Source organism: Hemiscyllium ocellatum, unplaced genomic scaffold (assembly GCF_020745735.1).
Source record: "Hemiscyllium ocellatum isolate sHemOce1 unplaced genomic scaffold, sHemOce1.pat.X.cur. scaffold_697_pat_ctg1, whole genome shotgun sequence".
NCBI classification, from domain to species: domain Eukaryota; kingdom Metazoa; phylum Chordata; class Chondrichthyes; order Orectolobiformes; family Hemiscylliidae; genus Hemiscyllium; species Hemiscyllium ocellatum.
In genome coordinates, this window is record NW_026869179.1 from 245731 (window position 1) to 259912 (window position 14182).

Here is a 14182-nt window from a genome sequence, read left to right on the forward strand (position 1 = left end):
GAGATGGGGAGGGGGTGCTGCCGCGGTCACTGTTCTGTTGGGATCTCCCTGTGCCTCTCTCTCTCTCTCCCCCACCCCCCTCCCCCTCAGTGTCGGAGCCCTCGCTGGGCGAGAGGAGGGAGCAGACCCTCAGGGTCTCCCTGAGGGAGCTCAGGGGGATCGATAACCAGGGGACACTGAACCAACTCTCGCTGGAACTGGAGCCTCCGAGGGACCGGGGACCCGCGAATCCTCCCACAGCCAAATAGCCCCACCAACCGTCCGGAATATTCCGCCCATTCGAGGCGACAGCACCCCATTAACCACCCGACACTGTCCACCAACAACCCACCATCCACACCGTCCAACCCTCCATCCCCCCCCTCTCTTTGTCCCTCCCTCCCTCTATCCCTCCCTCTCTCTCTCTCTGTCTCTATCTCTCTGTCCCTCCCTCTCTGTCGCTCCCTCTCTCTCTCCCTCTCTGTCTCTCTGTCCCTCCCTCTCTCTCTCCCTCTCTGTCCCTATCTCTGACCCTCTCTCTGACCCTCTCTCTATCCCTCCCTCTCTGTCTCTCTGTCACTATCTCTCTAGCCCTCCCTCTGTGTCCTTCCCTCTGTCTCTCTCTCTCTCTTTGTCTGAGACTGTCTCTATCTCTCCATCCCTCCCTCTCAGTCTGTCTCTCTGTCCCTCCCTCCCTCTCTCTATCCCTCCCTCCCTGTCTCTCTCCCTCTCTCTCTCCCTCTCTCTCTCCCTCTCTGTCACTTTCTCTCTAACCCTCCCTCTGTGTCCTTCCCTCTGTCTCTCTCTCTCTTTGTCTGAGACTGTCTCTATCTCTCTATCCTTCCCTCTCAGTCTGTCTCTCTGTCCCTCCCTCCCTCTCTCTATCCCTCCCTCCCTCTCTCTCTCTATCCCTCCCTCCCTCTCTCTCTCCCTCTCTGTCACTATCTCTCTGTCCTTCCCTCTGTCTCTCTCTCTCTTTGTCTGAGACTGTCTCTATCTCTCTATCCCTCCCTCTCAGTCTGTCTCTCTGTCCCTCCCTCCCTCTCTCTATCCCTCCCTCCCTCTCTCTCTATCCCTCCCTCCCTCTCTCTCTCCCTCTCTGTCTCTCTGACCCTATCTCTCTGACCTTCCCTCTGTCTCTCTCTCTCTTTGTCTGAGACTGTCTCTATCTCTCTGTCCTTCCCTCCCTCTTTCTCTCTCATTCTTTCTGTGTGTGTGTGTCTCTCTCTCTCTCTCAGCTTCCTCCTCTCTGTCTCACTCTATCTGACTCTGTCTCTCTGCCCCTCCCTCTGTCTGTCTGTCTGTCTCTGTCCTTTAGCGCCCCTCCCTCTGTCTCTCTCTTGCTCTGTCTGACTCTCTCTGTCCTTCCCTCCCTCCTCCCCCTCTCCTTCTGTCTCATTCGCTCTGTCTCTTTCTCTCTACCTCTGTCCCCTCCCTCTGTCTGTTCCTCCCTCTCTCTCTCTCTCTCTTGCTCTGTCCCTCTCTCTTTCTCTCTCTGTCTCTCTCTTCTCCCACTACCCCTCCTGGGTCACTTCACACATGAGATAGAGAGAGAAAGGGAGAGAGTGAGGGAGATGGATAGAGAGAGAGAGAGAGAGGGGCAGAGAGAGAGAGAGAGAGAGCGACAGAGAGAGAGAGAGAGAGACAGAGAGCGACAGAGAGAGAGAGAGAGAGAGAAGCAGAGAGAGAGAGACAGAGAGCGAGACACAGAGAGAGAGAGAGAGAGAGAGACCGACAGAGAGAGAGAGAGACGCAGAGAGAGAGAGAGAGACAGAGACAGAGACAGAGAGAGAGAGAGCGACAGAGAGAGAGAGAGAGAAGCAGAGAGAGAGAGAGAGACAGAGAGCGAGACACAGAGAGAGAGAGAGAGAGAGAGACCGACAGAGAGAGAGAGAGACGCAGAGAGAGAGAGAGAGACAGAGACAGAGACAGAGAGAGAGAGAGAGAGGGGCAGAGAGAGAGAGCGAGACACAGAGAGAGAGAGAGAGAGAGAGAGACCGACAGAGAGAGAGAGAGAGACGCAGAGAGAGAGAGAGACAGAAACAGAGACAGAGAGAGAGAGAGAGAGAGCGACAGAGAGAGAGAGAGAGAGAGACCGACAGAGAGAGAGAGAGATGCAGAGAGAGAGAGAGAGACAGAGACACAGAGAGAGAGAGAGAGAGAGAGAGGCAGAGAGAGACACAGAGACAGAGAGACACCAACAGAGAGAGAGACAGACAGACAGAAAGATAGAGAAAGTGAGAGAGACAGACCGAAAGAAAGACTGAGAGAAAAACAGAGAGATAAATAACAGAGGGAGACAGAGAAAGAGGGACTGAGGGAGAGAGCAAGAGAGAGACAGAGATAGAGAGATAGAGAGGCAGATATAGAAAGAGTGAGAAAGATGAGAATGAGGTGGAGTGTGAGAGAGTGGGTGTGTGTGTGTGTGAGAGAGAGAGAGAGAGTGAGGGGGAGATGGGGGAGAGATAGAGAGAGACGGAGAGACAGAGAAAGAGAGAGTGTGGGGGACGGAGATAGAGATAGTGAGAGGGAGACAGACAGAGTGAGGGGGAGATGGGGAGAGAGAGAGTGAGTGAGAGACAGAGAGAGAGAGAGAGACAGGGAAGCTTTCGGGGGTGGGGCAGCCCAGAGCAGGGAGTGAGAAAGCGAAGGGGGGGAGAATGGTGGGGGAAATCGAGGGGGTGGGTGTGGGGTGAGGGAGATTGATCATTCACCCCCCCCTCTGTCATCCTCCCCCTCCCAGACTGCGTTCGGACAGCGACGCGCTCAACGTGCCTCGGTTTCTGTGTCAACGCTGTGTTTAAAAATCTTAAAACCACCCTTTATTTTTGGAAAAAAGGTTGTGCCTTTTACCTTTTATTCTCTTTGGGCCATTCAGCCCCTCTCGCGGGTCTGTCCCGCTGGAACAGGAGGGAGCTGGTGCTTCCCCGAGGGCGGGTAAGAGCTGGGGGAGTTTGGGAGGGTCCCGTCAGAGGGAGAGAGAGAGAGAGAGGCAGCGGCGCGTCGTGTGGAGGGTCCACATCGCTGCCCACTCTGCGTCGCTGGTGGGAGGGGGGAGGGGGAGGGGGAGGATGTTGAAGCTCAGCCCAGCATTCCTAATGAGCCCAGCTGCTGGCGAGGGGAGGGAGTGACGATCGAGCGGGGAGGGAAAGGGGGCTGCTCACTTTCCTCACCCCTTCCCAGACACGGTGTGGAGGTTCTCGAGTGTGTGTGTGTGTGGGAGCCAGCTCCCCCCTCCCCCTGTCCAGGGAGTGTTCCCCTCACCCCTCCCTGACCCGTGCCTTGTCGATGGTGGGACAGGTTTTGGGGGGGAGGGAGGGAGGGAGTGAGGAGGGGAGTTACTCGCTGCGGGATTCCCGGCCTCTGACCTGCTCCTGGAGCCACAGGATTGATATGGGGCTGGGTCCCAGTTCAGTTTCTGCTCAATGGGAACCCCCAGGATGTTGATAGTTGGGGGGAGGGGGATTCAGTGACGGTAACGCCATTGATCGTCAAGGGGGCGATGGTTAGATTCACTCTCTCGTTGGAGACGGTAACCCCCAGGATGTTGATAGTGGGGGGAAGGGGGATTCAGTGACGGTAACGCCATTGAACGTCAAGGGGGCGATGGTTAGATTCTCTCTCTCTCTCTCGTTGGAGACGATAACCCCCAGGATGTTGATAGTGGGGGGGAAGGGGGATTCACTGACGGTAACGCCATTGAACGTCAAGGGGGCGATGGTTAGATTCTCTCTCTCTCTCACGTTGGAGACGGTAACCCCCAGGATGTTGATAGTGGGGGGGGGAGGGGATTCAGTGACGGTAACACCATTGAACGTCAAGGGGGCGATGGTTAGATTCTCTCTCTCTCGTTGGAGACGGTAACCCCCAGGATGTTGATAGTGGGGGGGGGAAGGGGATTCAGTGACGGAAACGCCATTGAACGTCAAGGGGTAATGGTTAGATTCTCTCTCTCTCTCTCGTTGGAGACGGTAACCCCCAGGATGTTGATAGTGGGGGGGAAGGGGGATTCAGTGACGGTAACGCCATTGAACGTCAAGGGGGGCGATGGTTAGATTCTCTCTCTCTCTCACGTTGGAGACGGTAACCCCCAGGATGTTGATAGTGGGGGCAAGGGGGTTGGGGGGAGGGTGGAGGCTATGACTGATATGGCTGAGTCCAGTTCAGTTTTGAACACAACAATGGGTCTAAAAACTTCCCCGATACACAGAGAGAGAGAAACAAAAACAACTTGAGTTTTTTATGGTTGGTGGGGACCAGGAAATAGTGGGGGGAGAGAGCAGAGCGAGAGAGCGGGGAGAGAGACAGAGAGAGAGCGCGGGGAGAGAGACAGAGAGAGCGCGCGGGAGAGAGACAGAGCGAGAGAGCAACGAGAGAGAGACAGAGAGAGTGAGGAGACAGAGCGAGAGAGAGGGTGAGAGAGTGGGGACAGAGAGAGAGCGGGGAGAGAGGGACAGAGAGAGAGAGACAGAAGGAGAGAGCGGGGACAGAGAGAGAGCGGGGAGAGAGGGACAGAGAGAGAGAGACAGAGGGAGAGAGCGGGGAGACAGAGTGAGAGAGAGGGTGAGAGAGCGGGGAGAGAGACAGAGTGAGAGAGTGGGGAGAGAGAGAGAGAGCAGGGAGAGAGAGAGAGAGAGCGGGGAGAGAGACAGAGAGAACGACGAGAGAGAGACAGAGAGAGTGGGGATTCAGAGCAAGAGAGAGGGTGAGAGAGCGGTGAGAGAGAGAGACAGAAGGCGGGGAGAGAAACAGAGCGCGGGGAGAGAAACAGAGCGCGGGGAGAGAGGCAGAGAGCAGGGAGAGAGAGAGACAGAGAGTGGGGAGAGAGACAGAGAGCAGGGAGAGAGAGACAGAGAGCGGGGAGACAGAGTGAGAGAGAGGGTGAGAGAGCGGGGAGAGAGACAGAGAGGGAGAGAGTGGGGAGAGAGAGAGAGACAGAGAGAGTGGGGATTCAGAGCAAGAGAGAGGGTGAGAGAGCGGTGAGAGAGAGAGACAGAAGGCGGGGAGAGAAACAGAGCGCGGGGAGAGAGACAGAGAGTGGGGAGAGAGACAGAGACAGAGAGTGGGGAGAGCACAGAGAGAGAGAGACAGAGAGCGGGGAGAGAGAGAGACAGAGAGCGGGGAGAGAGAGAGACAGAGAGGGGAGAGAGACAGAGAGAGATACAGAGAGCGGGGAGAGAGGCAGAGAGCAGGGAGAGAGAGAGAGAGACAGAGAGTGGGGAGAGAGAGAGACAGAGAGGGGAGAGAGACAGAGAGAGATACAGAGAGCAGGGAGAGAGACAGAGTGCGGGGAGAGAGAGAGAGAGAGACAGAGGGCAGGGAGAGAGAGACAGAGCGAGAGAGAGAGAGAGAGAGAGACAGAGACAGAGGGTGGGGAGAGAGACATAGAGCGGGGAGAGAGACAGAGAGAGAGAGACAGAGAGCGGGGAGACAGCACAAAGAGACAGAGACAGAGAACACGCGTGTGAGACAGCGACACACCCATGCAGCATTCCGGAGCCTTCTGCCAATATCGTTCACCCCCACAAGCTGGTCAGAAACCCAGCAACCGATCGGAGAGCTTCCACCACCGCCTGGCACCCTCCCGCCCACCCTCCCCCCCCCAATGACAGGTCACAACCGCACAAGCCAATCAGCTGCCTGTTGCCGGGGGAGTCCTCGAAGGCGGACTCTCCATCACGACTCGGCCGGGGCGCGGCTGTGTAAACACCGCACACAATGAGGGTGCGGCAAAACGCCTGGTGGGTTCTGGGTAATCCAAGATGGAGCGCGGGGCAAGTTTTCTGGCTGTCGGAGGCTACTGCGTTTATTTTTGAGGCAGTTGAGGTGGCTGGAGGTCATTTCCTCAAATCCCAGGCGCCGGCGACGGACGTTTCGTCCGCGATCGTTTCAGAACTTTGGAGAAATAAAATAAAAGTCAAAACGAGGGCACTTTTAAAAGGCAGCGGAACCGATAAAGCCGGCGCACGGTCTGTCAGGGAGAGGGACAACCACACTGCTCTCTAACATAGCAGTAAACCTGCCCAGTTCCTGTTCGGAGTCATGCTTCGCTGAGTGCGACTGGGATAACTAACAAAGGGTGAAAGTCACGGCTAGTCTCGGAGGAACCTGTTTGGGAGAGGTCACAGCACAGAGACAGATCAGTGAATAGTTAGAAGTGTGCCCTCGCTGTAATCCTACAATACTGAGGAGGGTGGGTCCTCTCTTGATGAGATGTTTTATTTGAGATCTATCTCTTGATTCAACTTAAAGCCATCAGTATTGGGTTAGCCTGGAGTAGTGTTTCGTAGAGGGATAGGACGGTGTTGTTTTCTGCATCAGCAGATTGTGAAGATGCAAAAGTGGCCTTGAGTCGAGTGATATGTACTTCTTGTCAGACGTGGGAATTTAGGGAGAATGGTGTAGTGGTTCTGTTCGCCGAGCTGGAAGTTTTAGTTGCAAACGTTTCGTCCCCTGGCTAGGAGACATCATCAGTGCTGCGGAGCCTCCTGCGAAGCGCTTCTTTGATGTTTCTTCCGGCATTTATAGTGGTCTGTCCTTGCCGCTTCCGGGTGTCAGTTTCAGCTGTCTGCTGTAGTGATTGGTATATTGGGTCCAGGTCGATGTGTCTGTTGATGGAGTTTGTGGATGAATGCCATGCCTCTAGGAATTCCCTGGCTGTTCTCTGTCTGGCTTGCCCTATGATAGTAGTGTTTTCCCAGTCGAATTCATGTTGCTTGTTGTCTGAGTGTATGGCTACTAGGGATAGCTGGTCGTGTCGTTTCGTGGCTAGTTGGTGTTCATGTATGCGGATTGTTAGCTGTCTTCCTGTTTGTCCTATATAGTGTTTTGTGCAGTCCTTGCATGGTATTTTATAAACTACATTAGTTTTGCTCATGTTGGGTATTGGGTCCTTTGTTCTAGTAAGTTGTTGTCTGAGTGTGGCTGTTGGTTTGTGTGCTGTTATGAGTCCTAGGGGTCGCAGTAGTCTGGCCTGGACCCAATATACCAACCACTACAGCGGACAGCTGAAACTGACACCCGGAAGCGGCAAGGACAGACCACTATAAATGCCGGAAGAAACATCAAAGAAGCGCTTCGCAGGAGGCTCCACAGCACTGATGATGTCGCCTAGCCAGGGGATGAAACGTTTGCAACAAAAACTTCCAGCTCAGCGAACAGAACCACAACAACAAGCACCCGAGCTACAAATCTTCGCACAAAATTTAGCGAGAATTTACGGGTTACTGAGGATTATATCTGCAGTAAATGTCATTGGTTGCAAATCCTGTCAGATCAAATGGATCGGTTGGAGAGACAGTTGGAGGCAATGAGGAATTTACAAGAGCAAGGGGATGTGATGCATGGCAGTTATAGGAAGGGGGGAAAGTCTCAGATACAGTCACTTAGATGGGTTAACTCCAGGAAGGGTCAGAGAGGTCGGCACCTAGGGCAGGAGTCTTTTGTGGATATACCCATTTCAAACAGGTGCGCTGTTTTGGAAAATGTAGGGGGTGATGGATTCTCAGGGGAACGTAGCACGAACAGCCACGTTTCTGGTATTGAGACTGGCTCTAATGCAACGAGGGGTACGTCGGCCTCCAAGAGATCAATTGCTTTAGGGGACTCTCTAGTCCGAGGTACAGACAGATGTTTCTGTGGCCAGCAGAGAAAAAGCAGAATGGTGTGTTGCTTCCCTGGTGCCAGGATCAAGGATGTCTCAGAGAGGGTGCAGAACGTTCTCACGGGGGAGAGGGGCCAGCAGGAGGTCATTGTCCACATTGGAACCAACGACAGAGGACAGGAAAAGGTTGAGATACTCAAGGGAGATTACAGAGAGTTAGGCAGGAATTTAAAAAGGAGGTCCTCAAGGGTAGTAATATCTGGATTACTCCCAGTGCTACGAGCTAGTGAGGGCAGGAATAGGAGGATAGCGCAGATGAATGCATGGCTGAGGAGCTGGTGTATGGGAGAAGGATTCACATTTTTGGATCATTGGAATCTCTTTTGGGGTAGAAGTGACCTGTGTAAGAAGGACGGATTGCACCTAAATTGGAAGGGGACTAATATACTGGCAGAGCTGATTGGGAGGATTTAAACTGGTAAGGTGGGACCCAGGGAGATAGTGAGGAAAGAGATCGATCTGAGATGGGTATAGCTGAGAACAGAAGTGAGTCAAACAGCCAGGGCAGGCAGGGACAAGGTAGGACTAATAAATTAAACTGCATTTATCTCAACGCAAGGGACCTAACAGGGAAGGCAGATGAACCCAGGGCATGGTCAGGAACATGGGACTGGGATATCATAGCAATTACAGAAACATGGCTCAGGGATGGACAGGACTGGCAGCTTAATGTTCCAGGATACAAATGCTACAGGAAGGATAGAAAGGGAGGAGGGGGAGTGGCATTTTTGATAAGGGATAGTATTACTGCTGTGCTGAGGGAGAATATTCCCAGAAATACATCCAGGGAAGTTATTTGGGTGGAACTGAGAAATAAGAAAGGGATGATCACCTTATTGGGATTGTATTATACACCCCCCCCACCTTAATAGTCAGAGGGAAATTGAGAAACAAATTTGTAAGGAGATCTCAGTTATCTATAAGAATAATAGGGTGGTTATGGTAGGGGATTTTAACTTTCCAAACATAGACTGGGACTGCCATAGTGTTAAAGGTTTAGATGGAGAGGAATTTGTTAAGTGTGTACAAGACAATTTTCTGATTCAGTATGTGGATGTACCTACTAGAGAAGGTGCAAAACTTGACCTACTCTTGGGAAATAACACAGGGCAGGTGACTGAGGTGTCAGTGGGGGAGCACTTTGGGGCCAGCGACCGTAATTCTGTTAGATTTAGAATAGCGATGGAAAAGTTGAAGTTCTAAATTGGAGAAAGGCCAATATTGACGGTATTCGGCAAGAGAGAGGGACAGTTAGTAAGTTTGCAGATGACCCCAGAATTGGAGGGTGTAGTGGACAGCGAAGAGGGTTACCTCAGATTACAACAGGATCTGGACCAGATGGGCCGATGGGCTGAGAAGTGGCAGATGGAGTTTAATTCAGATAAATGCGAAGGACTGCATTTTGGGAAAGCAAATCTTAGCAGGACTTATCCACTTAATGGTAAGGTCCTGGGGGAGTGTTGGTGAACACAGAGACCTTGGAGTGCAGGGTCATAGCTCCTTGAAAGTGGAGTCGCAGGTGGATAGGATAGTGAAGGAGGTGTTTGGTATGGTTTCCTTTATTGGTCAGAGTATTGAGTACAGGAGTTGGGGGGGTCATGTTGCGGCTGTACAGGACATTGGTTAGGGGGTCCCTGTTGGAATATTGTGTTCAATCCCGGTCTCCCTGATACTGGAAGGATGTTGTGGGAGGGGTTCGGAAAAGATTGACAAGGATGTTGGAGGGTTTGAGCTACAGGGAGAGGCTGGGCAGGCTGGGGCTGTTTTCCCTGGAGCGTCGGAGGCTGAGGGGTGACCTTATAGAGGTTTATAACATCACGAGGGTGGGTGGGGTAAATAGACAAGGTCTTTTCCCCCCTGGGGTGGGGGAGTCCAGAACTAGAGGGAGGTAGGTTTAAGGTGAGAGGGGGGAAAGGGACCCGAGGGGCAACTTTTTCCCCCCAGAGGGTGGTGCGTGTGTGGGAGGAGCTGCCAGAGGAAGTGGGTGGGGGCTGGTACAATGACAGCATTTAAAAGGTGGATGGGGGACAGGAACAGGAAGGGTTTAGAGGGAGATGGGGCCAAGTGCTGGGGGAATGGGGACTGGGTTAGGTTAGGGATATCTGGGCCAGCACGGATGAGAAGGGCCGAAGGGTCTGTTTCCGAGCTGTTTCTGTGACTCTGCGGTCCATTCCCATTTGCCATCGGGAGTTGGGAGGGCATTTGATGCCCCTCCCTCGATCAGACACATGGAGTCCTCCAGTCCCCTATCTCTGTGTGTGTCACCCCCTCCAGCCCCCTACATCCCCTCCCTATCTCTGTGTGTCACCCCCTCCAGCCCCCTACACCCCCTCCCTATCTCTGTGTGTGTCACCCCCTACACCCCCTCCCTATCTCTGTGTGTGTCACCCCCCTACACCCCCTCCCTATCTCTGTGTGTGTCACCCCCTCCAGCCCCCTACATCCCCTCCCTATCTCTGTGTGTGTCACCCCCTCCAGCCCCTACACCCCCTCCCTATCTCTGTGTGTCACCCCCTCCAGCCCCCTACACCCCCTCCCTATCTCTGTGTGTGTCACCCCCCTACACCCCCTCCCTATCTCTGTGTGTGTCACCCCCTACACCCCCTCCCTATCTCTGTGTGTGTCACCCCCCTACACCCCCTCCCTATCTGTGTGTGTGTCACCCCCCTACACCCCCTCCCTATCTCTGTGTGTGTCACCCCCCTACACCCCCTCCCTATCTCTGTGTCACCCCCTCCAGCCCCCTACACCCCCTCCCTATCTCTGTGTGTGTCACCCCCTCCACCCCCTCTCTAACTCTGTGTGTGTCACCCCCTCCAGCCCCCTACACCCCCTCCCTACCTGTGTGTGTGTCCCCCTCCAGCCCCCTACACCCCCTCCCTATCTCTGTGTGTGTCACCCCCTCCAGCCCCCTACACCCCCTCCCTATCTGTGTGTGTGTCACCCCCCTACACCCCCTCCCTATCTGTGTGTGTGTGTGTGTGTGTGTCTCTGTCTGAACTTCTGGGACACAGACAGACAGACAGACGTTAACCTCACTGCACTCACCTGAGCTGACATGGAAAATCTCGTTAAAGTTCACTTGAGAATGTAACTGGAACAAAAATGAAAGTCCTGGGATTTAGGCGCCGAAGAACACGGAACAGTCCAGCACAGAACAGGCCCTTCAGCCCCACCATGTTGTGCTGTCCACTGATCCTCATGTACACACCCTCACATTTCTGTGACCATATACATGTCCAGCAGTCTCTTAAATGTCCCCAGTGACCCTGCCTCCACAGCTGCTGCTGGCAACGCATTCCATGCTCTCACAACTCTCTGTGTAAAGAGACATCCCCTCTGTACTTTCCTCCAACCGGCTTAAAACTATGACCCCCCGTGTTAGCCATTTCTGCCCTGGGACATAGTCCCTGGCTATCGACTCTATCTATGCCTCTCATTATCTTGTATACCTCAATTAGGTCCCCTCTCCTCCTCCTTTTCTCCAATGAACAAACTCCGAGCTCTGTCAACCCTCTCTTCGTTAGAGAAGCCCTCCAAGTCCAGGCAGCATCCTGGTAAACCTCCTCTGAACCCTCTCCAAAGCATCCCACATCTTTCCTATAATAGGTGGACGCAGTATTCCAAGTGCGGTCCAACCAAAGTTTTATTGAGCTACAGCAAGATCTCACGGCTCTTAAACTCGATCCCCCTGTTAATGAAAGCCCAAAACGCCACATGCATTCTTAACAACCCTGCCCACTTGGGTGGCCGTTTTACCGAAACCAACGTGGTCTTTCAGGAAGAGAAACTGAGGACAGGCAGATGCTGGAGATCAGAGTCACGCTGAGAGTGGTCGGGCAGCGTCGGTGGGAGCAGGAGAATCGACGTTGCGGTCCTTCATATCAGGATGATCACCAGACTTGACGGACAATCCAGTTCGTAAGAGACGTCCAGCACGGAAACAGACCCTTCGGCCCGACCCCCGTCCGTGCTGGCCCAGATATCCCTAACCTAACCCGGTCCCCATTTCCCCAGCACTTGGCCCCATCTCCCTCTAAACCCTTCCTGTTCCTGTCCCCCCACCCACCTTTTAAATGCTGTCATTGTACCAGCCCCCACCCACTTCCCTCTGGCAGCTCCTCCCACACACGCACCACCCTCTGGGGGGAAAAAGTTGCCCCTCAGGTCCCTTCCCCCCCTCTCACCTTAAACCTAACCCCCCTCTAGTTCTGGGCTCCCCCACCCCAGGGGGGAAAAGACCTTGTCTATTTACCCCACCCTCGTGATGTTATAAACCTCTATAAGGTCACCCCCTCAGCCTCCGACGCTCCAGGGAAATCAGCCCCAGCCTGTCCAGCCTCTCCCTGTAGCTCAAACCCTCAACATCCTTGTCCATCTTTTCCGAACCCTCCCACAACATCCTTCCTGTAGCAGGGAGACCGGGATTGAACACAATATTCCAACAGGGGCCCCTAACCAATGTCCTGTACAGCCGCAACGTGACCCCCCCCAACTCCTGTACTCAATACTCTGACCAATAAAGGAAAGCATACCAAACCCCTCCTTCACTATCCTATCCACCTGCGACTCCACTTTCAAGGAGCTATGAATAGACAATAGGTGCAGGAATAGGCCATTCTGCCCTTCGAGCCTGCACCGCCATTCAATATGATCATGGCTGATCATTCCTCAATCAGTATTCTGTTCCTGCCTTATCTCCATAACCCTTGATCCCACTATCTTTGAGAGCTCTATCCAACTCCTTCCTAAATGAATCCAGAGACTGGGCCTCCACTGCCCTCTGGGCCAGAGCATTCCACACAGCCGCCACTCTCTGGGTGAAGATGTTTCTCCTCATCTCTGTCCTCAATGGTCTACCCAGTATTTTTAAGCTGTGTCCCCTGGTTCGGCACTCACCCATCAGCGGGAACATGTTTCCTGCCTCCAGAGTGTCCAATCCTTTCATAATCTTTTACGTCTCAATCAGATTCCCCTCTCAGTCTTCTAAACTCAAGGGTATACAAGCCCAGTCGCTCCAGCCTTTCGGTAGTCCCGCCATTCCAGGAATTGACCTCGTGAACCTACGCTGCACTCCCTCAATAGCCAGAATGTCTTTCCTCAAATTTGGAGACCAGAACTGCACGCAGTACTCCAGGTGTGGTCTCACCAGGGCCCTGTACAGCTGCAGAAGCACCTCATTGCTTCTATACTCCATCCCTCTTGTTAGGAAGACCTGCCCGCCAAGGTGTCTCTGTCCCCAGCGCCTTACCCTTAACTGTGCAAGTCCTGCTAAGATTTGTCTAATTCCAGCCGTAAACTTTGGCCAGAAAGTCTTGCGTCTGATGATCTTATTCTCCACGATCACCTGATGAGGGAGCGTCGCTCCGAAAGCTAATGCTTCGAAATAAACCTGTTGGAGTGTGACCTGGTGTTGTGTGAGTTTTAACATCGACCACTCCAGACCGACACCGACACAGACAGACCGACACAGACAGACCGACACAGACACAGACAGACACAGACAGACCGACACAGACACAGACCGACACAGACACAGACAGACCGACACAGACACAGACAGACGGACAGATGCATACAGACAGGCACAGACACAGACAGGCAAAGACACAGACAGGCGCACACAGACACAGATGCACACAGACAGACACAGACCGGCACAGACAGACAGGCACACAGACAGACAGACAGACACAGACACACAGAGGCACAGACAGACGCACACACACAGACAGGCACACAGACAGACACAGACATACACTCTCAGACACACACACACAGACAGACAGGCACACAGACAGACACAGACACACACACACACAGGCAGACACAGACAGACAGGCACACAGACAGACAGGCACACAGACAGACAGGCACACAGAGACACAGACACAGACAGACACACAGACAGACACAGAGACACAGACAGACACACACACAGACACACACAGACAGATAGACACACAGACACAGACACACAGACACAGACACAGACACACACACACACACAGACACACACAGACTGACTGAACCCGGGGCACGAGGCTGGATTTAAGATTCCCTTGTGTTTTATTAAAAACGGTTGTGTGCGGCACCTGGTGAGGTGCCTCGATCCTACAGTGAAACTGGAGACTTTATACAAAATACATGAGCAGGGGGTTCACCGGATTCCAGTGCAGATCGCCTCCTCGCAAAATAAAAACCCGGCAAAACCGAGAGAGGAAAATAACAGAGACGGCGCGTTCGAGGCTGGAGTAAAGGAGGTTTCACACAGACGCGGTCAGAGGGGGCAGGGTCTGAGGCATGGCAGGAGGCAGGGGGGGAGACCGCGCAGAGGGGAGGGGGCAAGGGGGTCAGGGAAGGCGCATAGAGAGACCGAGAGACCGAGAGAGACAGAGAGAGAGAGAGAGAGACGGGAGAGAGAGAGAGAGAGAGAGAGAGAGAGAGAGAGAGAGAGAGAGAGACAGGGATGGGGGGAGAGAGAGAGACGGGAGAGAGAGAGAGAGAGAGAGACAGGAGAGAGAGACAGGGATGGGGGGG

General features: G+C 53.6%; 1 protein-coding gene across 1 annotated transcript in view; it reads left to right on the top strand.

Annotated features, from left to right (window-relative positions):
- The window catches only part of LOC132814152 (rap guanine nucleotide exchange factor 4-like), a 42257-nt gene extending 39641 nt beyond the window's left edge, over positions 1 to 2616 (top strand). Inside the window, exon 20 of the mRNA XM_060823396.1 lies at positions 91 to 2616. Coding sequence (XP_060679379.1) covers positions 91 to 248 — 158 coding nt within the window. The 3' untranslated portion in view covers positions 249 to 2616. The remainder of the gene's footprint in view (positions 1 to 90) is intronic.
- Positions 2617 to 14182: the final 11566 nt, after the last annotated feature.